This window comes from Mesoplodon mirus (assembly GCF_964341445.2).
Source record: "Mesoplodon mirus genome assembly, chromosome: 1".
NCBI classification, from domain to species: domain Eukaryota; kingdom Metazoa; phylum Chordata; class Mammalia; order Artiodactyla; family Ziphiidae; genus Mesoplodon; species Mesoplodon mirus.
In genome coordinates, this window is record NC_138976.1 from 30528933 (window position 1) to 30555509 (window position 26577).

Consider the following 26577-nt stretch of genomic DNA (forward strand, 5'->3'; position numbering starts at 1 on the left):
GCCCCACCAGGGAAGCCCAGGGGGCTTTCTTAATTACCCCTTTCTGAGCTATCAGTAAGGTTATTTTACTTTCATGATTGAAAATGCATGAAACAGATGTTGGCTATTATTATAATTACTATTATCACCATCTACTAGGACTGAAAATGGTTTCCTGAGCTCATGCCTCATCAAACAATTGGAAGCCTAGCTTTTCTGTTCCAAACCATTTGCACTATTTCCTAAAGATAGCATCTTGGGAGAGGTCACATTTAGCCCATGCCCATTGCCTGGATTCCGCTTGCCAGCAGTAAGTCTCAGGCGGGATGCTCATATACTCACATTCATGTTGTTCATAGGGTGGATAGCTCAGCCGCACGGAGATCAGGATCAGGAAGATAAACAGAGGCCAGGCCACTTCCAGCAACAGCTGACACTGAGTGGGAAGTAAGACAGAGCACCGTGAATTAAACAAACAAAACAACATGGAAGCCTAATGCTATTGAGTTTTGGGAAATCCACAAAAAAAGTTAATTAAACAATTGATCAGGACTTCCCTGGTGGCATAGTGGTTAAGTATCCGCCTGCCAATGCAGGGGGCATGGGTTCGAGCCCTGGTCCGGGGAGATCCCACATGCCGCAGAGCAACTAAGCCTATGAGCCACAACTACTGAAGCCCATGTGCCAAAACTACTGAAGCCCGCGCACCTAGAGCCCGTGCTCCACAACAAGAGAAGCCACCGCAATGAGAAGCCCGCACGCCACAACGAACAGCAGCCCCCGCTCGCCACAACTGGAGAAAGCCCACGTGCAGCAACAAAGACCCAACGCAGCCATAAAAATAAATAAATAAATAAACAAACAAACAATTGATCAACTTCTCCAGCCTCTCTTACCACTCTCTAAGCTTTGATAATACTGAATTGTTTGCAGTTCTCACCTTATAACTTACTATTCCATACCTCTGTGTTTTCCCTACAAAAGGGAAGATGCTTCCCACCCTGCTTCATCTGGCTCACTTCCACTCATCCTTCAAGATTCAACCAGGCACAATTTCCTTTACTAAAATCTCAGGCTGAACTGGAAGCCCTTCTGCTGTGCTCCCAGAGTAACCCATGCATCCTCCTCCCATAACAGTTTCCCTGAGCCCCTGAAATCATGTTTTTATCACTGACTTCCTCACTACAATATGAGTACCCTGAAGGCAAGCAGTGGATCAAGTCATCTTTGCATCTCCAGCCTTAGCATAGTGTCAGGTATGTTATGACCATTTGTTAAAAGAAGAGGGCCAGGGCAACCTGCTGTGCTAAATACACACCACCTTGGCTCTAAAGGAACACACAAAGTTGCCCCCTGCAGGGCTGAGAATAGGGCTCCAAAGGACAATGGAAATTCACATGCAGTTCAATAGTGACCTGTGTGCCCCCAGGACTGGAAAGATCTGGGAAGAGTGCAAAGTCCTTCCCCATCCATCAAGATCTGGTCACCACCTTCTCCAGTGGGTTAGAAGATCATTAAACATATGTAACTGTGATCCACCAGTTAAAGCAATGGGGTTTCTCTAAAGGAAAAACCTGCCTCAGTGAGTTACCAGGGGATAAATAAGCACAAGGACAGGATGGAAATCATGAGACATAATCTAACTGAACCTGTGGTGTTCGGACAACTAGTTCCACGGCCTGAAGCCTCACCTCTTTCATTCCTTTCAGTTCTGGACTCAGATGTTCTAATTAGGATGAACACCAAAGAGCCCAGAATAGTCACGGGCCCTTGTGGTTGAGAGTAACTACAACTGTGGCTTCAGAGCCAAGAGAACACTGATATGAAATCCCTCCTTTTATTTAAACAGAATTTTTTTTGATCCCCAAGTCCATATATTTTTATTGTGGAAATTTTGAAATTAAAAAAAAAATACAGAAAAGTAGAAAAAAATAAATATAAATCACCATTAATCCTACTTCCTGGAGATAATCCCTAGTAAATTAAGCTAACAGTGGTTCTCCATTAATATTTTTTGTCTTTTTTTCCTATTCATACATAAATAATAAATTTTTCTCTACAAAATTGAGATTATACAGCATACATAATTTTGTATCTTGCTTTTTCATTGAACATCATACTGGGAGTATTTTCCATGACATAAAATACTCTCTTAAAATATGGATTTTAATGGCCACTTGATACTCCACGCTGTGAATAGATCATAATTAATTTAACCTTTCTGCTTCAGATTGGTTTTAGCTTTTGTTTATTATTTGTCACTGGATTTCTGGTATTTTACATTCCAAAGACCTTTGATATGGTTCCACATTAAACTCTTTTTTAAATCTTCTTTTTAGAAGGAAATACATGGATGAGGACAGTGGATGTCCTAGGATGATAAGAATGTGGGTGATTTTTTAAAACACCTTCCTGTGTTTTCTAAATTTTCCATAGTGAGCATGTATTGCTTCTCTAGTAGAACAACAACAACAACAAAAAAACACTGTTACCATATAACTATGAAGAATAATTTGCTCTAGATAGCACACCAGGGGAAAAAAAAAGACAAATGGGTCCTTCTTTGGAAGAAAGCATGCTGTCAGTGGGGTCTCCGAGACCAAAGAGGGGGCTGGTCTTGCTAAATATTTCTGTAAATAATCCCAAAGAGGCAACACACAGTGAAATCTCCAAGCTTTCAAATGACATTCAGCCTCCTCTACCAGTTGAGCTGCAAGTCCCTCCTTGGGCTCCCCAAGTACCCTGAGCCTCTCCCAGCACTGGGCATAGCAGGGGCCCCTCCTCCAGTGTCCCTTTCTTCTCACTGAGCCTGCCGCATGATAAGGGCTTTAAGAATGTGTGTTGAGTAAGAGAATGAACTGAAGTTTACAAAATAATAAAGATGGAAATGTAAGTCAGTTGAGCCCTTTGGGAAAGCAACTTGGCCATATGTATTCAAAAGATATGTTTATTCCCCTTGACCAAACAATATTCCTAGAAATTCATCCCACAGAACTAAGTTTAAAATATCAAAAAGCTATATACACTAAGTTACTCATTCATTCAAACACTGTAATTGCAAAATATTGGAAACAACTTAATTGCAGAACAATAGAGAAATGATTAAATATGGCACATCTACTCAACAATACATTATGCAGTCACTACAACAAGGTTTATGAAACACAGACACTATTAACCATATAATATTAAGTGAAAAAAAGTGGAACACAAAATTGTATGCATTTCAAGCTTACAGCTAAATAAAATCACTCACAAATGTTAACAGACGGGAGTAAAACTTCCAAAAAACGGTTTAACTGTGAATAAATTCAGAAAAGAATAATGAAATAGGAAAAAAAACAAAAACCAACAAAACCAAAATTAAATGAAGAGTATGAGTAAGATAGTCATCAACCTTGAAGCTCTGAAGCTACTATGTGTACTTTTGCGATAAATAGTAGCTACCATTTACTTTTTTTGAGTCAAGTGTGTAGCAGGCACATTATATATGGATTATTTCATTTAAGCCTGCAAACAACCCTGAGATGTAGGAACCATTATTGTCTGTATTTTATATGTGGCAAGACTAAAGCTCAAGGAAGGGGAAGTCACAGAGAAAGTCAGTGGCAGGGTTGAGATTAGCAGCTAGTTTTGCCCAACTCATGTGGCCTAGGTAGGAAATGACCCCACTAGGCGGCACAGTCAAAAAATACCAACAGGTTCCACAGAGGTAAAATGAGCTCATGGCCTATAGGTTTATGATAGTTACAGCCAATCCTGAGCACCTACTGTGTACCAGGGATTTATATAACTCATCTCTAATATTTAGATGGTGAAGAAAGTAAGATTGGGGCAGGTTATGGGCCATACATAGCCTAGTAAAAGAGTGCACCAGAGTTTGAACCCAGATCTACTGACCCCGACGTGCTTTTGCACCCATCATCCTGCCTCTTACAGAGCCATGTATGAGATATATACCTTACAAGATGGCCACTTAAGAGGAGTCTGGCAATCACCAGCCCTCCTGGGCACTGATCTGACCCAATGAATCAAAGTTTATGTTCCTGGACATCGCTGTAGCCCCACATCTAGGATCCAATAGGGGAGCAGATGATCAAAATATGTTGATTGATTGAAAAAAAAAATGAATGGATCTTTCCCATGGCACTGATAGCAAAGAGCACAAAGAAAATCTTGCAACTCATTTTTAGCAACTGAAGCCAGTGCGTGTAAGCAGACTAGGGAAAGAGGTAAGGAAAAGATTGCCAACCATGACAGCTAACACTTAAATAGGTCTCACCATGTATCAGTGTTCTAAGTGCTTAACATAGATGAACTCATTTAATCTTCAAATAACCCCATTAGCACTATTATAATACCCAGTTCACAGATGAGGGAACTGAGGCTGAAAGAGTAAATAAATTGTCCAAAGATACAAGCCTGGTAAACGGCAGAGCCAGAACTCAAAGCCAGTCCAACTCAAGGGTGTGTTCTTAGCCACTATGCACCCCAGCCTCCTTACCCCCTGCCCCATCTAGATACCAGAGTATCTAGATCTTGATCTTTATAAGCCATGCTGAGCTGAGATACTAACATGTATGAATGAATGAAGAGACCATCTCCAAGAGCCAGCACTCAAACCAGAGAACTTGTGACACACAATTCTCTCCGTGCACTTTTACTCTGAACCTCTAAAATTATTTCTGTCATTGAACATAGAATTTGCCTTCCAAACTCAGGGGGCTGTTCTAGGTACTTCTTTTCCTAATAGCCTCCCTCTAGAAACCCAATTTGACTTCTGCCAGGAATGCCATTCTGGCTCCACTCACTGTCAAAATCAGATTTCTCCCCCACTCTAAGCTTAGCTCTTTTCCTTCAGAATAGGCCCTCATAAATATTTGGGTTGGCCAAAAAGTTCGTTTGGGTCTTCCATACCAGAGGGAAAACCCAAACGAACTTTTTGGCCAACCCAATAGCTTGGAAATAAGACTGATGCTTTACTGCTACACACTCCTATAGAAAACTAGAAAACTCTTCTAAATCTTAGTCTGATGATACCTACCCACCTCCCTCCACACCTGCCCCCACCATGAGGCAGAGGAGATGGAGAGGAACACCATGTTCAAAAGATGCTTCTTACCAAAGTTAGAAACTCAGAAGCCTTCTTTTAGGTTGGGTATTAAAACAAAAATTCTGATGTTTCAGTAAATTGCTACACTGAGCTGCTCTGGGGACTTTCCACCTTGTTATTCCTCAGCAACAACATGGGGACAATATGAGTGGGCGTTTCTAGAGCAGGGTTTCTCTCAACAGCACTATTGACATTTGGGGCCAGATAAGCGTTGTAAGGAGCCCTCCTGTGAATGGAAGAATGTTTCCCCCATCCCCAGCCTCCGCCCGCCAGAACCAACAGTACCAACCACCCCTGGCCAGGACTGTAACCACCAAACAATGTCTCTAGACATTACCCAATGTCCTTGGGACATTAAAATAGTGTTAGGCTACTTTTAGAACTTTATAAGGTAATACGATTCAATGGGGAAAAGAAACAGATGAAAATATGAGAGACTATTCTGAGAGGTTAAAAAAGTAAAATGTGAGACAATGAATTTTCCCAGTTAACGGGATGTTCATCAAACCAGTAGCACACTCTAGGCTATATCAGCATCACGATGAAAAATACTTAGCGATATATACCTCAATTAAGTCTGGAAAAATTAAAGTGAAATCTTAAAGATCAAATCAGAGAAATGCTGGAGGGAAAAAGAAATCTGAAAACCACACCTGCCCTCCCAGAACTGTAAAGCCTCATGTGGTGATGGTGGATTTTTAAATTGGTTTGATCCTTCGGAAGGACATCTGATCCTATATGTCAAGGGCCATTTCCTTGGACCTAGGAATCATACTTCTGAGATTTTGGCCTCAGGGGGATAATATAAAAATAAGAAAAGGCTATGTGTATAAAGTCTTTATAGTAGTTTATGTATAACAGCAAACACGGGAAACATCTGAATGTTGGCAATAGGGTATGAACTTACAAAATAAAAACTGCATTGATGGATTACTGTAACGCTACCAGGAATGTCAGTGGCATTATCCCATGGCAGATTTGGGCCCAAAAGATCCAGCCCCTCCTCTTACTAATTTACTAACTTATAACACTTTCTTCACCTGTGGAACAGAAATTGTAATGCATACCTCTCAGAATTGCTGTGAAAATCAAGAAGATAACGGATACAAAAATACTTTCAAAAGTACAAAACACAGCCTATACATCAAGAATCATTATTATAAATATGTAAATTATTTGGAGACATGGCAACATATATGCCAAATGATGTTGAATGAAAGAGGAAAACAGAGCACAAAATGGTATGTATGTATGTATGTAATGATTATCATTGTCTCCTTGGGCTGTCGTCCTTCGAGTCCCCTCAGTGCCAAGGACCACACCCTCTGACCCTCGTCATCATGACCTATGTACCTCAGGGACTCCTTCTGCACATAAAATAAAATTCAGCTGCCCTTGCTCAGCTCCATGGCTGCATGATCTGCCCCTGCTGACTCCCAACTCATCCCCAGCCAGTCTTCCTTCAGTGCCACTGGCTTTCCTGTTCTTTGACTCCAGAACGTGCGTTAGGCCCGTGGCCTTCACACCCTCTGTCTCTCTGCCTGGAATCCAGTGGCCTGACGGCTGAGCTCCCGATCTTCCCCTGGCTAACTGCTGCTCGAACTTCAAGGCTCTCAGCTTAAATGTCATGACCTCCTATTCTAAATTAACTCCCTATCCACAGCCTGGTAGGACCTAACACAGCAGGACAGTTTGGTTTTTTCCTTCATAGCACTTATCACAGTTTGTTATGAGATTTCTACTTATGTGATAATGTGCTTCATATCTGCTTCCCTCACTGAACTGTAAGCTCTATGAGGGCCGGGATCCTGCCTGTATACCCAGCACACTATCTTACGTGCAGGTAGATGTTCAAGAAATATCTATCCAAAGGAAACAATAAATGGCTATTTGTTCTAACTTTCCTCATTCTAAAGAAGTGGAAACTAAAACTCAGGAAAAATGTGTTTCCCTGAGCCATTGAGACATAGAGTGGCCAAGCTGGAATGAGAATTGAATTAGAATTAGATAATAATTAGAATTCTTATCTGGATTTGAACCAGCAATGCCAGGCCAGGACTAAGGACAGGAAAGAAATGTATCAGGTGAAATTGGAAGCCGGGAGGAGGTGCAGAAAGTTTGCATCTATGCTATGAAATTCTCTAGTGGCTCTTAAATGAGGAGTCTTAATTTTTATTTGATAGCTTATTCCTTGTCATTAAACAATCCCCAAATATTGATATTCTTAATATTGATATATGCAGAAATTAGAATTATCTATGTTCCCAGACACATAGCTAGACAGATCTAAATGAGAAAATTAATGGCAAAGGCAAAAAAGAGAGGCCATATGGCCGTACTCTGTCCCATCTGTTCCGTGGGGACCTTGGCCTCTGGCTCGGCCTAAAACCAGATGAGGATCCGGAGAACTCTGAAGCCCCTCGCCCTTCCTGTCCCAAGCCCTGTTTGTGCTCAGTGACTGCCACCCACACAAGTTAACCGTTACTTTGGACCCAAACTGAGCTTTGCACCCAACTTATGCAACTCAATTTCAACGTATTCTTTGCCCAACAGGAACAGTGGAAATCTACCCCTGGCTGATGGTCCCCATAAGTCTGCATAATGGGAGCACAAGAGGGAGGTCCCCAGGATTCATTAGCAAACAAGGACACAGAGTGAAAGGGCAAATGGCCGCCTTTCAGGAAGGTGGCTCAGGGTTTACTGTTCAGCACCCAGCTTTTACATCTTTCTTCCCATCTCCCTGCACACAAGGCCCCTATAGCAGGGGAACCTCTTTGAGACCTGTAAACTAATGGCCCATTTAATGCATTTACCCCCTGTTCAGCAAATACTTATTAAGCATATCCCCAGTGCCAGGCTCTGGGGCCATGTGTGTACATCCAGGATCTCAGAAGGAGGAAATCAGGCAATGGTTTTCCATATACTGTGGGCAAGAACTATTCGGAGCTGCTAACGTCTTCCCCTGCCTACTGGGCAGAGCTCGTTCTGACTGTGTGAGCTAACAAAAGTGGTACCAAAACCCTAAACAGGTTCCACTGTCTATAAAACAATATATCTAGAGATCCAAGCCAGGTGGATTGGGAAGTAGCTACAGCCAGCACTTGAGATCCATGGGCATTAAATCTTTTATGCAGATAAGGCAAAGCCTGCTCAAAAAGGGCCTGTGCCTATAGGGCCACCAGGAAATTGGTTCTGGTGCTACTTCCATGACCCACCCACTCTGGACCCCTGTCCCCTACCCCAAACCCCAATCCCATCAGCTGTACAAGAAGCAGGTCAGATCTTTCCAGCTCTGACAACCTAAGCATGTGCAACCTGAAATAAACCACCCTTCGTTTCTGGTTTGGCAAAATACATTTCCTGTAGAAATCAGGAAAGGAGGACAAGCTAGCAGGCAGTAGGTGTTAACACCTAGAAAAGCCCTTTTGTGTCAGGATACTGTCTCCCTCTTACTCTTTCAACAAGAACTCTGCCACAAGGCCAAAAATTGCCTTTGACTAAGCCCGCCTATCTCTCTACTCGTAATGCTTTTTAAACTGATAAGCAATATTGAGCAAGAAGCAGCAAGACTAGTAAAGACTGGCCCAGCCTGGATGGCCCAATCCCAAATCCTGTTCCAGGACACTGTGCTCCTGATTCCTTGGTTGACCTTGAGGAAATCCCTTCCCTGCTTTGTGCCTCAGTGTTCTTATCTGTAAAATGACAGGCTTGGGTTGGACTGCCCTTGAGACCTTGCATCACGAAGATGATATAGTTCCTTCCACTACTCGCCAGCTAATGGACACAGCACAGCAGAGACAGTTGCCTATCATGTGGGCTGCTGCCACCATGATGAGAAGAGACAGGGGACCTGGACCACACAGTAGCTAAGAAATGAGACTAGGAGGTGAACGTATAGGTCTTTGGAACACCAGGACCTGGGCAGAGCCATGGGAGGCAGAGGCAAAGGCAAGAAAGAGGTTAGAAACTTCAAGACTGAAGACAGAAAAAATAATAATACCACTGAAGAGCAATCTGACATAGTGGTTTAGAGAACCAGCTCTAGAGGCACACGTATACACACATATCCATGAGGGATTATATATGAGTTCTATGTCAGGATTTTAAAATTTTGTGTTTTCATTTCAATGGTCATCTAAGCAAATGTGAATAAACATATCTGGATTTTTCTGAATGCTTACTTTATAACCAAGTTCTGGCACAAGATTTCAAGCCTCAGTTTATATTTGTGTTTGTGACTGTGTTAGCACCAATATAATTGTAGCAGACCAATGAGAAAGGCACAGATGCAGATGCAACTTGTGAATGATGAGACTGGACCAAATGAAAGCCAAATGATATCAAATGAAGGTCACTGGAAAAAATGATTGGAGAATTGAATCATTAGCACATAGTAATATAGACTGTCCAAACTCAAACGAATAAGGATTCACTACCATAGTCACATTGTTACCTATAATATGGCTTCAGCTATACAGTGTCAGCTGCCTTACCACATTGACAGTCCTGGTTTTGCAATTTTGTTTGCAGTTAATTTGTAAGTTTGTATGGATCATATGGCCTGTAAGAATAAGGGGTTTATATCTAGTTTCACATATGTTCATATTTAAGTAACATTATAATAAAAAAATAAATTTAGTGAACAGAGGAGGACCTTGACATTTTTGTTCTTTTTTTTTTTTTTTTTGACATTTTTGTTCTTTTAAAGAAGGGCCAGGATGTGGGAACAGATGTATATGTATGACTGATTCACTTTGTTATAAAGCAGAAACTAATTAAAAAAAAAAAAAAAAAAAAGGAGGGCCAGCCAAGCATTAGTCTAGTTTCAGAAACACTGAATTAAGTTATATCCAAGATCCCTTACAGCTCTTTGAGTCTAAGAAAGATGAGCATTTCGCTTGCAGATGTGTTAAGCTTCATGAAGACAGCCAAATGGGGATGTAGGTTTAGAATTCAGGAAAAAAGGCAGGGCAGGAAACAGACATTTAGAAGCCTACTACAGAGAGGTGCAGCTAAGCCCAGGAGACTGGACGGGATCTCTAAGAGTGTTCAGAGAGGGAGAAGCCAAGAGCTGATGTCGGAGCTTCAGAGAGATCACCGGGCCTTATAGCCTTTATCTTCTCACGGAAAAATACCATTCAGCTGAGAGTTAAAGATGTCCTTCTCGGGATTACTGAAAGGATCATTGTCCCATCCAGAAGTGAATGGCTTAGAACCCTCCACAGAAATAAAACAAATCTCAGTTTTATATTCCTCCAGCCTTGCAGTCAAAGCTGACAGGAAAGAGTCCACACTGACACTAACAGATCCAGCCTCTGGTCTCTAAGAGCTGGGTCACGAACTCACTTCATTTCCACTGCCCAGAAACCATTAGATACTCTTGGAGAGCCAGGTGGCCCCCAGGGCTGCAGCAAAAGTTAAGAGGAAGATGGCAAAGGGGCAATTCCGTGCCAGATTCCAGGGGTCAGAACTCAGGCCTGGGTACTAGCACAAACCAAAGCTATCATTTCTGCCTGGTTGCCAATCTGCCCCCTACGATAAGCGACGGGGCTTGATCAGGACCCTACATACAGTCCCGTGTCCACCGGCGCCAGATTCATTCAATCGCTTTGAGAAAACCAAGAAGACTCCCTTTCCCCCCTCCTCCCCTCCCAACTCAAAATCAGGAAGAAAAGCATGGGAGAACCCCCAGAGAAACCCAGGCTTACTGTTTGTCTTCTTCTGAAAGTGAGGTTCTTCCACAGCAGCAACCTCAGCTGAGGCCAACAAGCCATGTTACCTCAGCCAACACCACAGAGCCTGCGTGAGGCTCGGGAGCCCGTGGAGGAAGTGGCCGGAGCTCACAGTGGGGACGCTGTGGCTGGTCATTAACTGAAAGATAAAGCAAGAGGGGAGAGCGCCGTCAGTTTTTGCTGCAAAGCTATACGCCAGTGAGGGCTGTTGCACCAGCCCTCTCACCTGAGCCCTCAAACCCAGCTCTGCCTCATGACTACTTCTCCATAAGGCATGAGTCCCCAACTTCTAGCCTTGAGGTCTCTGGGAAACAGGGATTCTGGAGGTTTTCTGGCAGTAGCCTGGGAGTGAGTCATTATTGTCCCAATCAATTGAGCTCCACTGGTGTGATCATTTGGAAATGAAAAATGCACTTATGAAGGCAGACCTACGTGAGCAACCTTAGGTGGCCAAAACCCTGAGATTGCAAAGGGCACACTGGAATCCCAGAGACCTGCCTCCCTTCTCTAAGAAAATGCCTCCCCTCTCAGAAAATGTCAGCAGCATTTATAAATTTTGCCTTGAACCTGGAGTGACTTCTGCTATTCCCTGAAATTTGCTGCAAACTACGCTTTCATCTAGCCCCAAAGTTGAGTCCTTCTGGTGATAAATGGCACCATCGATAAAGCAGTTTCCTAATCTGGAAAAAGTCACAGCGTGTCTTAGATGTGATGATGTCTTAGATGGTGTGAGTAAACACCAAGGAAATGCCATGGACGCCTGGCTCCCGGGTGATGAGGACAACACCAGTGCTGTGTGTGTGTGGAAGGAAAACAATATCTCATTGAGGAAAACAAGGCAGCTAGGGCAGACGGAGAGCATCACCCGTGAAACTGACAAGCTCCCATTGTCCAGACATATGCACACTTCTGGCCTTGCTACACCTGCACCTGCACACAGGGCCCACCTACTCCTCGTCAGGTGTCACAGGTGCCTCCTTGGAGGACTGTTTTGCCATCCTGGGGGTGGGGGGGTGGTTCTCGTAAACAGGGGATACAACCTTCTGTGTGTCCCTGCTGCCCCCTCAACAATGGTATTCATTTAATTCTGGAATAATCCCAGGTAGTCATACTAAAATTAAAGTTGGGGAAAGGGTGAAAAATGAAAACTGGAAGAAGGGAGGGATGCACAGGTCAAAGCTAGGCCCTGATGCCACTTCACAGTCATGAACGCTTAGCAGAAATCAGAAACCGGCTTTACCTCTAAAATGGCTCATTTAATCACTGTGGCCTCTGGTGGAGTAGAGGTGGGATATTAGGCCTGAGGAACAAACAGCAACAACAGCTAAGAATGTAGTGGCCACCTGTGCATACAAAACCAAGTATTGGACTAAACGTCTGTGGGTCCAAACAGACCTCAATGCAAAGGGTGATCTATAGCAGGATTTTACCGTCTTGGTCCCCACCCAACAAGGACCTGGATTAAAAACTTCTACAAAAGAAGAGGGAATGGAAGGAGTCTGCAGTGTCTGAGAAGAAGGACTGACTCTACTATTATGTATTTTAATTAATTCATTGACAAGCCAACGAATCAGGGATTCCTCTGAAATAGTCAAGTCTTAGGACCTATTTCTTTTTTCTTTTTATTTATTGATGTATTTATTTGGTTGCACTGGGTCTTAGTTGCGGCAGGTGGGCTCCTTAGTTGTGGCTCTTGGGCTCCTTAGTTTTGGCACATGGGCTCCTTAGTTGCAGCAGGCGAGCTCCTTCGTTGCGGCTTGGAGGCTCCTTAGTTGCGACTCACCGGCTCCCTAGTTGTGGCATGTGAACTCTTAGTTGTGGCATGCCTGTGGGATCTAGTTCCCTGACCAGGGATTAAACCTGGGCCCCCTGCATTGGGAGCGCGGAGTCTTAACCACTGCGCCACCAGAGAAGTCCCCCTATTTCTTTTCTTTATCCTTTGCTCAGCAAACCTCTAGATGGACACAGATGCCGCCCCCCTGAAAAAAAATCTCACTCCAAAAAGAAGAGTTAAATCAGCACTGTGTCCATCCACAATTTGTTGTTTAAAGATGGCAACTGGCCTCCAAGCGCTGAGAGCCAGAATTCGATTGTGAGCTGTGTGCTTGCAATCCCAAATTATTTTGAAAGTGGCCTAGGACAGGGCTTGCATTCCAGAAACACAGAAATAAATAATTAGCTATATTTTTCTCATGCAAAAGCTGCTCTCCAGGAATCACTCAGTTAATTTAGAAGCTACAAGAATCTTTTCAGATCCCCAAAGTAACAATGAGGAGGTTGAAACACAAGTTTGAAATTAAAAAAGGAATATTAACTTAGCAGAAAGAGAGCCTAGACAGGAATTAGGCCCAGCTTCCGAACTATGTGCCCTTGGCCATATCTTTATGCTCTCTGAGCATCAATTTCCTCATTATAGAATGGGGGTGACAACACCTACCTTGCATGATATTCAATAGATTCAATGAGACAATATAAGTAAGTCCCCAACAAAGTATATGGCACACTGTAAGTGCCAAAGAAACGAGTTCCCTTCTCCCCACTTTTCTTTCTCTGGTCTATCAGTACCCTCTAACAGACAAATGGTTATATCCTGTCTAAACAATCTTTTCTACTCCATTATTTCTAGCAAGTCCGATGTGGGTTTCCAGCAAAGTAGGAAGGATGAAATCAGAATGGCCTAGTGTTAGAGACCCCCAGGCCCAAACAAGGACACAGAATCCCCTCAATCTGAGTGGAGAATCTCAGAGGAAAAGAAGACACGCCTCTATAGAATGTTCACGAGAAGAGAACGGCCAGGAGGAGGTTTTTTGGAGAGTATTTTCCTAAAGCAGAGCTTCTGGGTCTCCAGACATGGATTCCGGCCTCAGAGACCCTCCAGGAGACACGCAGAGAAGTCAGCGAGAAGTAGCCTGGAGCAGCAGTAGAAGGTCCTGCTCTGGCTGTGCTGGGTACCAACAGGCAGGCTTCTTGCCCCACTTCCCCTGCCCACCTTGACCCAGCCCTCGGCCTCCCGCATAATCCCCTCCTCCCACCTCAGGACACGGTGACCACTGCTGGGAGCGATTTTGCCCAAAGAGGAGGGTTTGGCAATGCCCGAATTCCCCTGCTCAGGTAACTGAAGCCCAAGGGACATTTCTACATCAGTTTTCCAAGGAAGCAAACAAACAAACCAAAACCAAAAAGAAGGCCGTATTATGTACTAGATTTCTCAATGTTTCAAAGCTAGTAGCACACTCGCTTCTGCCCTTATGCACATTTCCACATTTCCAGTTACTGGCTGGAAAGGGTCCTACTTCACAATCACGGCCAGTCAATAGGCCACCCTCTTCTGGCTCCTGCGTGACCAAAACAGCCACTTCCCTGGGTTCCCTGCCTCCGGTCTTGCCCCCTCCATCCATTCATCACAGAGCAACCAAAGTTATTCCACTAAACCCAAGTTCCAGGTATGCCACTCGCCCACTTAAAACCTCTGCCAGCAGCCCACCGTCCTGAGGATAAAGTCCAGTCCTCACCTTGGTTTAGCTGGTCTCCCCGATGACTCCAGCCTCCTCTCTCACCACTCCCCACCTCCTAAGCCAGGTCCCGCAAAACTACCCACGGCTCCAAATGGACGGCCCTCTCTCCTACCACAGGGACTCCTGTGCACTCCCAGTCCTGAAGCTGCTGCTCCCAGCACTGTCAGCCTAGCCAACTCCTCAACTTTAGGATCCTGTCCTGACCACATTCGGTTAGGAGCCCCTCCTAGGTGCACCCAGGGCAGCCTCTGTCTTCACTTGCATCGTTTCTGCCACTTTCTGAGTCCACGGGACCTCTTTCTTCATAGCAATTTTCCCCAGCATGCAAGACAGTATCAGGCATAGAGTAAGCCCTCAGGGAATATTTGCTCAATTAATTAACTACAAGATGGGCATGAGAAATAGGGATTCAGGATGGAAGGGTGGTGGCATTCCTGGGCCCGTGATAACCGGTTTCTCAAGCTTGATTAACTGATTCAGGCAAATTGTCCCTAGGGAGGGGGCTCTATGTTCACCACACACTTGTGACGGCCACAAGGACTGCTGAGCTTCCCAGGTGACTCCTGGGACACCTGGGAAAGTGTAACTGAATCTAGCTAGGCTTCCCACTAACAGGTTTAGCTAAGGCCCTCCCAAGGCCAGAGGAGCCATGAAATCTGCTTTCTCCCCACCTTCATGCCAAGTCCTAGGTGCTCCCTCTCTAGGTCTTTGCATCAGTCACCCGGGTGGATCATGCTTTGCCAAAATTCAACATAGTTCCATACTCTAACCTTTTTTGTACAGCTTGACCTTGAGGAAGCGACTGTTCAAATCTTTGGCCAATTTAAAAAAAAAATTTCACTTCAAGTGCCGCTGATATTCTAAAATTATTAATATCTAGAGAATACCACAGCCTGCTGAACCATGACCTTCTCAAATAAGCAAAGATCATTAGTTGCAGAGAAATGCAAACTAAGACCACAATGAGATACCACTGCATACCCACTAGAACTACTGCAATTTATAAAATTGAAAAGTGTTAGTATGTGGAGCAACTGGCACTCTCATACATTGCTTGTGGAAATGAAAAATGGAACAGGCACTTCGTAAAATACTCTGGCAGTTTCTTGTAAAGTTATGCACAGACTTATAACCCAGCCATCCCATCCCAGGTATTTACCCAAAAGAAATGAGAGCATATGTTCACACAAAGACCTGTATGTGAACATCTATAGAAGTCTTATATAGAATAGCCCAAACTGGAAACAATCCAAATGTCCATCAATTAGTGAATAAATTAAAATGGAGTATCACTCAGCAATAAAAAAAAAAGGACTACACTACTAATACATGCAACAGCATGGGTGAATCTCAAAAGCCTTATAAGCCAAGAGAAAAAAGCCAGACACAGTAGACTACGTACCGTACGAGTCTATTTGTATGACATTCTGGAAAGATGAAACAATGGGGACAGAAATCCTATCAGTGGTTGCCAGGGGGTGGGGGAGAGGACAGACTGCAAAGAACATTGAGTGGTGGAAATATTCTACACCACGACCGTGGTAGTGATTATACATATACTATACACATTTGTCAAAACTCATCTAACTGTACATGCAAAAAGGCCAAATTTAACTGTATGTAAATTATATATCAATAATTTGATCTCCCTCTCCCCAAAAAACTTGTGTTCTATGACAATAATTAACATACTCCACAAGTCAAATCATGCCTTGGAAGACCTAAGTACTGCATAGTGTAAAGCTTGACTATTGTGTGATTCCCTAGGAAGGTAAACAGTGAATAAAATCTTCACCCCCTGTTCATTCCACAAACAACTGCAGCCTTAACTCTGCAAGGCTGCCATTAGCCACAGCAAATATTAACTGAATGCCTGTTATGTGCAGGTGCCGTTCCAGACATTGGAGATTCAGCAGTGAACAAAAGTGGCAAAGTTCCTGCTCTCATGGACCTTCTATTCTAGCAAGGAGGTATAAAACAGACAAATAACAGTGTGTTGTTAAGGCAGTGGGTGATAGGAGTAATGAAGAAAAATAAAGCAGAGTAAGCAGGCAGAAAGTAACTGAGGGGTGGGTAACTCCTTTCTTTAGGACAGTGAAATGAGAGTGTGCCATATGCTACTGGCAAAAGGGTCACCAAGTGACAGCTGGGATCGTGAATTCTTTTAACTTTTCCCTAAACCAAAACCTGAAATGTCAGACAGACTCAGTGATGCTGGCGAAAGAAAAAATATAGGTTCATAGGAAGCCTGGTGCCATGGGGGGAAATGACGACCCCCATCAGCACCTACTGCACTGCTCCCCCAACCCCCTTCCTCACCAAAACATTTGGCCCTTTTGAACTTCACATGTAAGTTTCAAAGAGCATGAGAAATATAAAGAAGAAAGGAGGAAAGAGGAAGAGGCAGACATGCTAGAAAGACAAGGTGGGAGGGTTTTTTCCCACTTAGTGAAGTCAAAAGGAAAACAGGAACTACACCCCGTGACTGCCTTCTACCCTCCTAGAGCATGAAATCTGTCTACAGAAACAAAGTAAGGGAAAAAACTTCATGTGTTTACACTGCTACCCGAAACTCTTAGTTTGTGCAGTAACCAAGGGTTGGTTGGTCTTTTTCCTTCCTGCAAGAACGCTGTGAGCAGGTGAGACTGAGCTTCTGTCAAAGGGTGGGAGCCAACCCTCTAGCCTGCTTGCTCCAGGAGAGGACGGTCTCCAGTGGGGACCACACAGCCGCCGTTTCTCACTGGAGCAGAGAAGTCGGCTCCACAAAGCAGAAGAGGACAACCTTGCGCAAGGCCATCCCCCAGCTGATAGAAAGAGTTCACTGTGGCTTTGGAGACCCACTCCCACCACACCCCAATCTTATAGAGAAGCCAAGGCCCCAAAAAGCAAGTGGCCTGCCCAGACTCACCCCCTAGAGTTAGAGCTGGCCCCCAGGTTTCTCAAGAAATAACTTGTCAACAACTGTTCCCACTTTCCCACTACTATATTCCTCCTACAATTCTGCTTCTTCTTCTGAACACATTTTTCCTATCAGTTCTACCCAAAGAGTTCATACAACGCAAATATGCAGTCAGCAATTAATTTTCGTCTTCCAAAACCAGTGGTTTTATGACAGCTATTTCTCTAAATTTTAAACAAATAAATAGATAGATAAATAGATAAATTTGTGTGTGTTCTTCTTTGTTAGACAAATTTCCCCACAGTCACCAGAAGTGAGATAGAAGTTGAAATCTGTGACAACAGCGATCAGCATCTCTCCTGACAAAACTGTTTCTAGATGTCTTATCTCAATAAATAACTAGCCGTTAACAAAAGCAGGAGGTGGATTTATGGCAGGATTTAACTCTATCACATATGAATTGTAGTAAATGTGTTGGCGGTAAAGCTCAACGAATGGCCTCTTCATGAGATGCTGATGCAAATGCAAGGATCACAGGTGTTGCTGCATCTCATCTCCAGAGAGATGTAGAGGGTCCTGAAGAATGAAGATATGAAACCTGTAAGCCCACCAGAGCATGCTTGCTTGGAAAAGGTCTGTTCTTTAATTGCCTCTCTGAGTATATGTCTCTGGATCAGTAGCCACATTCAGGGAAAAGGCTAGTGAAGTTATTGACAGTCAGAAAACCAGGCTGGAACAGGCTCATTGCACCCATGACTGAAGACAGGACACGGCTGCCGTGGTGGAAGAAGGGGCGTCGCCCCGTGGAGTCACCCCGTGATCTCTCCCAGGCTGAGCCATCAGTTTTATTAAGGCTGAAGTTAATTTGACTGCCTCAGTTTCTTTTCCGGTCTCCAGTTGCCACTGAGCTCTCTACCTGTAAGGTCGTTCATGCTAATCCTGAAATTCTACCCCCTCGCATTCCCCAACCATATTGCAGACCCAGAAACTCAGTGAAACTGTCCTTAGTTGCCACTAGACCCTTAGAGGCCTGCAGAAAGGCCGTGGGCTGGTACTCAGTGACCCCTGAAACTGTGTTCCTACTTAAACCATAACATTTTAATACTCAAATTTAAGGAGAAAAAAAGATGTAAGAAATCCTCCAAGATAAAAGTCAAGGATAAAAGGAAGCCATTCTATCATTCTCGAAGATTCCTGTCATTCTAGAAGAGGCTCTGCTATCACAATACCTGTTTAAAAAATACAGATCCAATGAATTTTATCAATTCTAACAATCTGTAACTCAAGGGGATATTTTTTAAAGTACCAAATGTATCATACTTACTTATTAGTAACAATAAGTTTATAGATAACTGCACATTCTTGTTTCACCCTGAAATATATATTCAATTACCTGGACAAAAGTATTTGCTAATAGCTAATTTTCAAAATGAGAGTTATGACATGAATACATAAAAATGTAAAGCTAGAAGAGATACATGAATACTGTACAAATCTGTAACAAGCCTTTGAGAAGCATAATTCCTCATGCTGTCAACAATTCTATTTTAAAGGAGATTCAAAAAGTGTAAATCTATTTCTATCACGTCACTGATATTTGGACAACCAAAGATCCTATTTATCACTCTCAACAGTCCAGTTGTTACCAGCTAAACAATCTCAGGACTTCTAAAACTGACAAGATCCAGGGTTTCTGAAAGCAAATCTGTCCTGTCCCCAAGTTCTTGTTTCATTGTTGTAGAATTATGGAGGAATTCTGACAAAATGCTGGAGATAACCCTTCTTCCCCTGCTGATTTCCACTAAACAAACACAGAGCAACCTTCAAAGGAAGACTTCAGCAAACAATACAACTATTTGCTTTTTCCCTGGTTGGGGATGTGTAGCATATAGAAGAAATGAACCTTTCTCCTAGCAATGAAATACCTGTCAACATTACATGTCATAGAAAAAAGAAATTTCTCAACCATAATCATAATGCCAAAGCAAGAGGGCCCTGCAGGGAAGGAACTATCAAAGTCACAAACACCCTGAGTGATACAGAAACACAAGCAAGCCCACCTCCATGAGCAATCCTTTATTTGTGGAAAAAACTTGACTGGGTAATATTCCCTGTTGTTGGAGGAGGGTTTTCCAAGAGAATTTTATGATAAAAGGCTTGGTGACTGTATCAACAAAACGACCGCTTTGTTTGGTTTACATCTCGGAAGGGTCAACATCTTCAGATGCTCAACCTTCTCCCAGGCTAAAAAGTTTTTTTTTTTAATTTTTGAATTTTATTTATTTTTTTATACAGCAGGTTCTTATTAGTTATATCTATTTTATACATATTGGTATATATATGTCAATCCCAATCTCCCGAAACAGTGCTCAAAGGACTTGGGGACAGGCAAACCCAAATCCCTTCACTGCCTTCTACTTCCTGCAGGCCAATGTCGCTGTGCAGCAAACTTCCCCAGACGTCCTTAACTCTTATTTTCTTGAATTAACTGGCCCGGTAGACAGAGGGAGGTTTTGGAGTCAGAGGAAACAGGTTCTGAATCCTGACTCTGCTCCTCACCTGCTCTGGGACCCTAGGGATTCTGAGTCCCTGTATCCTCTCCATTAAATAGAACAAATAATGTATATAAAATATTTAGCCAGTTCCGGGAACAAAGGAAGTATCCAGCAAACGGCAGCTATTTACAATGATTAGTGCTGCTGACTTCACAGGGTAAAGCATTCATCAAGGATGGGGCACAAAATGGGCAGTTTATTAAAGGAATCTCTCTTCTCCCTTCTTTGTCCACAGACGGCATGATTTCCCCCAAGGGCTTTTCCAGAACACACTGGAACTCTCTGCAGTGCCCAGCTCAGTGGGAGATGTGAAAGGGTTATGCTGGTATCCTCATGCCACTTCTGCCATTGTTGTACCATAAACCCCCGTTTGGGGACCCCACCACCCAGTTATACTATTCTCCCACTCTGGGGGCAGTCAGCTCCCCTGTTCCATGCAGGCCGCCGTCCTCCACATCTTTAGCACCCAGCACAGTTTTATTCTCCAGCCCACTTCCTCCAGCCTCCAGGTGAATTACCTATTTGCAATCTGGGCCTTCTAATTCCTCCATCTCTTCAGCTCTCCCTACCATCTCCTCCAGTGTACCAACTTCTCAGCTGGTCCCTGCTAAACTGCAAGCCATGTGCAGCAAGCTACGGTGTCTCAACATCTTACCATCCTCTGCCACACTGAGCCCAGAGCCCAGGACCACTTGGTGCTTGGAAACACTTGTGGAATTTGAAAGCCTCTGAAGTCAGACCTCAGGGATGAGAAAAATTAGTTAAAGCAGGTTCACCACGGTAACATGTCAGAAATGTCATTGAAAGTACAGGTTCAGGTAGCCCAAAACCATGACAAAATTTCCAGCTGTGTTCAAAGAAACACAGGTTAAATAGGAGTACATTTAATTTGGTTCTCCCCAAAGCCACTCTAATCTGTTGGGAAGGACATTCATTTTCATGGACTTCATGTGACCAAAGGAGAATCTGTAATTTGCCAGACTGAGGCTCTAGAACCCCTGTAAACATGGCAGCAAACAAGTAAACATGCCAGCTAACAAGAATACCTCCCCTAGGGGCTCAGCCACTGATACAGGACTGTCAGCATTGTTCAGGTGCCTTGAACTCTAAACCCATAGACTCAAGTCAAGAACTCACTCAATGAAGCATATCAACACCTGGATATAATTTTTCCACCTCAACACTTTATTCCTTTTACTGTTGCCAAAACAAGTTATCTTATCTCCAGGCTCTTTTCCATTTCTAGCTCGTAGAGTATGTGACCAAACCCAGCAACCTTCTCCAGAACCTCCTCTTTCACCAGCCAGCCCTTGAGACAGTGCAGGCACATGTCATGTGTCCGAGATGCCTCTGTCCCTGCAGCCCAGTGGGGACCAGCTGACCAGGTAGGTGAGGATGTCATCAGGACTCCACGGCAGGCACAGAGGTACAGGGTCTGAGCCCTGCCCTTCCAGCTTCATAAATGAACTCCTTCTCTATAACAACCAAAACAAACCACTTTGCTGGCTGCCTCACTGAATTAAAGAGGAATAAGACCACAAGTTTAAATTCACCTACCTGTGATTCTGAGAAACAAAAAATGAAGGATGGTAGCCTTTTAAAAACAAATAATGGCAACATGAACTCCATTATTTGAGGTCTGGGAGGATGCTCCCAGAGGAAAATGATCTCTATTATTCCAATATTATCATAATTTTGAGTATTCCTTCTAGAAAGTGCTACTGTCATTAAGATCTTCACAAATCAAATATTTTACGTGCCAGATAAAAAAGTGCTTAAGGAAAGATGAAACTAAACTACTGAGTGGAACTCCTGCTAGCCTCTTTTTCAATTGCGGTTGACAATGGCATTTAAAAATGCACACACTAGGGCCTCCCTGGTGGCGCAGTGGTTGAGAGTCCGCCTGCCGATGCAGGGGATGCGGGTTCGTGCCCCGGTCTGGGAGGATCCCATATGCCGCGGAGCGGCTGGGCCCGTGAGCCATGGCCGCTGGGCCTGTGCGTCCGGAGCCTGTGCTCCGCAACGGGAGAGGCCACAACAGTGAGAGGCCCGCGTACAGCAAAAAAAAAAAAAAAAAAAAAAAAAATGCACACACTCTCATCTCCCAAGCGACTGTGTGCTAAGTGTCTACATCAGGTGAGCACAGAGTCCCCAGTGGAGCTCCACCTGAGGACAGAGTGCCTTGCTGGTCTCTGCAGCCTCCAGGGGCATATCCACTCCCCTCAATGGAGGCCATTGGAACCTAGTGTCAGACAGCCAAGGAGAAAGCCACACTGTGATCATGTGAAATGGGACTGGAGTTGGAAACTGGAAAATGGCACTAATTCCACTAAATTTGCAAATCCAGCAACAGGACTGACAAATGAATAAACACTACTTGACCAAAGGCTTTCTTTACCTTGAACTCAAGGTCCTTACTATAATTAACACAATCATTAAAGTTAAAAAAAAAGAAAAAAGACCTGATAAACTGCCTTTAATCACAATTAATCCTAAATGGCCAAAATTAGCATAGGGTTTTTATACTTTTGCATAAAGGAAACGGTCCCCAGGAAAGACTCAACCTTTAGGACTTCTGTGGAGGTTTCCTTCTGATTTGAAAGGAAATCAGAAGGAAATTACAACCAAAGAGCAATGTTTATTTAAGGGAGTGAGAAAAAAAAATCCAGTTGAAAAACCTATTAAGATTCAAATTGGACCAACAGACAGAATAAATGAGGTCAGCTCAATATTCAAAGATTCAGTGTCCATTGTAAGCTGGAAGGACAGACTTATAGACCCAATTTCTTTTTTCTCTCCTAAAAGGACACTGTAAACACTACCCTAAATTCTGGTACAGTAGCGAGAAGCCTGGATTAAAGAGGCAAGAAGCTAAGGTTCTAAGTTCCAGTTACTGACTGCTGGGGAGTCAATTTAGGTAAGACATTCTACCACTCTGAGCCACAGAACAGAAAACAAGCTTTTATGATAAATAGACTGGAGTAGAAGGTCTTCTGAGTCTAAGAAAACTGCCTGGAGCTTGGGTTTCAGACATGAGTTTGAACCCCCGGCTCTGCCATTATCGAAGTGTGTGAACCAGGAACAAATTATTTAACTAGTCTCTGTATCAGGTGCACCATCTGAAAAATGGAACAACCTCAATATTTCCCCAAATGCAGGAAAGCTACACAAGATGAATTTAAGCAGTACTTAAATTCCATGTAGAGGATTTTAGGGGATGGACAGGCACAGTATTAAACACTCAATCACACAATGAGAAAACATTCTTTTCAGCACTTCTTTAGCCTTTGTAAAAACTGTATTACATTAAGGAGAAAGTTTCTGTTTGATCTTCTCTTCAATGTCTCTTTAACACGTGCTTAATTTCCCTTTTTTTAACAAAGTGAGAGCAAGTCTCAGAGTCAGTGCCTTTAGAAAGCAAGTTTATTTTATAGACAGACTGTTTAAGAAATAATTTGCTTTCATTCTAATTATTTTAAAAATGACCTTTTATTTGAGACAACTGATGTCAGTTTTCAATTTAGAGAACCAATATAAAGTTAACTTTAAAAAAATATATGTATTGATGATTACAGAAGTGTGAGTCCATTGAAATAATCTGAGGGGCTTACACGCTGCCTACCGCAGGATCCAGTTAGGAGAAAATATGGTAATGCAGGGCAAGGCCTAGCCCACACCGAGCTCATCTACCCACGGTCAAGGGGCAAAATTTCCGTCAGTGAGGAATCAGAGTAGAGGGTACAGTGCAAACAAAAGCCGACCACGAAGCATGGCTGTGAGATTCCAGAATGATGAGAAGCCAAAAAATAGCAGGAAGGGGTTCTTAAAGTAGAAATCAGAGAAAAGAGGAAAACCCATAGAGGGAGAGTCAGTTAACAGATAGTTACTGAGTCAGACTACATGCTCATCACTGGTGAGAAAATCCAGAGCAATGGATGCCTCTTAAAGTCCAGGACAAAGCTGTCAAAATGGTCAGTCTTATGTTGAAGAGCCTTGAATGCCAAGCTAAAGATCGTCATGGTGGCAGATCCTTAAAGTCTTTTGACATTTGTTCAGCACCTGGTATTTACATGGTGTTTGAAAAATATTTGCTGAAGAAATGAATTTCAGTTTAATGGTATTTTTTGTACATTAGCCATAGACAGATACACACACACACACACACACACACATTTTTAAAATATTATGTCGTCCTCTTCCTTCCTTCGTCCAGTACCAGAAATCACACCTCACCCCAGCTAGGGTAAACTGCCACTTCCATCCCAAGACCCTGCATCTGAGAGTGGAGAAGAGTCTACAGATCAATCTAAAGCCATCAGTCTGTGGGACTTCCTTGGTGGTCCAGTTGGTAAGACTCTGCAGATCCTGCGTGCATGCTGCAACTGAGTCCGCATGCTGCAACTAAAAGATCCCACATGCCACAACTAAGGCCCAGCGCAGCCAAAATAAATAAATAGAGATAGAGAGATAGAGAGAGAGAGAGAGAGAGAGAGATTTAAAAAAAATAAAATAAAGCCATCAGTCTGGGCCTTTACATTCTCTCTGCTTTTCCAAGGAAAGCTGCTGCTTCCATCAATGCTGCCTTTTATGTCAAACTTGGATCATCTAAATACCAGATCCAATTGAATTCAAGCTGTCATCCCCTTGGGGACTTGCTTCTTCAAGAAAACAAGCTTGGCTTGACTCTTGGCAAAAACTATTCCCAACCGGGCATCCCACAGAAATTTTGCAAAGCAAGTGTAAATAGGGATATGAAACCCAAACAACTTCTTAGCAGTTCCTTCCCTCCTCCCATGCCTGCCCCAATCCTGAAAACTCTTGCTCCTTTTTTTTCCCCTTCTTCTTCCTTCTAGTCCTAATCTACTATGATCTCTGAAACAACTAATTCAGAGCAATGCTTTAGAAAACTTTGTGTCTTGCTCATCGACCCCCAGTGAAGGTCTTCTGAATATTTAGAAATATTTACATAAGGTTAGTCCAATTCTCATCCTTTCTTGGAGGATGAATGAGTCTTAAAAGTCAGCTTTTTTTTTCCTATCATGTATTGGCTTAACAAGACTGCAATATAAGAAGCAAAACCTATACTCAAAATGGAGATGTCCAGGATGGAGAGTTCAAATGAATATTTTCTTTTAGAGAGATTCTCCAGATGCTGAGTCGGAAATGAGACAAATGTCTCACTGTGTCTCACTACATCATGTTTGTTCCATTGAAATTTCTTGAGATCAACCAACCCCTCCTTCCCTTGCATTTCGGATGAAACTCCCCTTTTGGTTCTATGATTCAAGTCTTCATCCACCTAATGCAGATTAAATAGGCAATTCCAACACCCTCAGGCTTCTACCTTCCTCTCCTCCCACCATCTTCTTTTCTTCCATCATCACTCTCATCAAAACACTCATAAAAAAAAACAGAAACAAAACAAAACAAACAAAAACGCTCTTTATGCATTCCCTGGGTATTTCCACTCCACCTCTCAAAACCCACACGATCGATCTGTTACACTAATGCTGAGCCTGTCCCTCAGGACATTTCTCTGGGCAGCTCCAATCAAAGAATCATCCTTTTTCCTGAATACAGACATAGAGTTAGAGGACGTAAAAGCTTGAATGGCTCTTTAAAAGTCATGTACTCAGCCGCTTTCATCTCATCAACCAAGAAACTATATCTCAGAAAAGTAAAATGACTTGCCCAGGGTCACATGACTCCTTAGTGTGTTTCTCAAATTACATGTAGAATATAATTACGTCAAATTGTATGTAATTATATGTAAAATTTGGAGTGTACATGCCTGTGTATATTTTTTCTTTAGAGAGAAACCATAGCTTTCATCATATTCTCTATGTAGTCAAAAATCCTCTCCCAATAATTGATAGCCACTGATTAGTTTTTTATATACAAAATTCTTCCTAGGAAGTGTCCCGGACTAAACACCAGTTATCATAAAACATCTTGACTTCAAGACTAGCCAAATAAACTGTTTTGACTTCCAAATGCTTCTTGGAAGTTGGATTTGGCATAGAAAATGTTGCAGTTCTACACAAATACACACACACAAACAAAATGAATAAAAGAAAAGATCCTATGCATAAAAGGTTATTTTGGGTTTTTTAAAAACTAAATTCTATTTTTAAGTAATTAAATTCTAAACTACTTAGTGAATTATCTCATTCTTATTTTTAAAAAATAAATTAATGTGCAAATAGAAGTAGTTTAATGTGAAATGTCACAGACTACAACACTTTCTCAAATCACAGCTGCCTCAAGAAGAGAAATGAAGCTGAATGGAGTCAGAATTGTTTGTTCTACAAGTAAACTGGCCTAGGTACATACTAATATTTCTCAGTCTGTCATAAACCTAAACTTAACTAGAGTTTTTCCTCATATAATTCTATTTCTAGAATACAAGAATTTAAAGCATTTTATAAAATTTTTTTTGTTTTTTGTTTTTTCAGAAAAAGAATCTTTATTTCCAAATGAGCAACTAAACACACAATGGACTCAAATGGCATGTTCCTAAAATTTTCAAACCAAATCCATTTACAAGGCACAGCTTGTCTTGGAATATTTCTGATTTCCTTAGTAAGCACCTTGGTATTACATATAGGCACTATTTCATACCTACTATGATCTACTAAAAAAACAAGTACTTTCTCATCAACACACTTTTTTTCTACTTTGGATCAATACCACTTCAAAGTTTTTTTAGATTCTACCAAGCATTCTAAGCCTTTTTCAATATTTTCCATTGATAAAAAAGAGGGTTTTTTTACTTCTTTAGTAA

The 26577-nt window shown here is 42.6% G+C and overlaps 1 protein-coding gene across 4 annotated transcripts in view; it reads right to left on the reverse strand.

The window, feature by feature from the left end:
* The window catches only part of ABCA1 (ATP binding cassette subfamily A member 1), a 140221-nt gene that overhangs the window by 107697 nt on the left and 5947 nt on the right, over positions 1–26577 (reverse strand). For 3 of the 4 annotated variants that reach the window (XM_082645342.1, XM_082645344.1, XM_082645341.1), the window contains exons 2-3: positions 10801–10963; positions 322–415 (exon numbers count right to left, since the gene is read on the reverse strand). In XM_082645342.1, the coding sequence (XP_082501468.1) occupies positions 322–415; positions 10801–10866 (160 nt within the window). In that variant the 5' untranslated portion in view covers positions 10867–10963. Of the gene's footprint in view, positions 1–321; positions 416–10800; positions 10964–11050; positions 11304–26577 lie in introns of those variants that run through there. The other variant, XM_082645343.1, reaches the window with a different exon arrangement.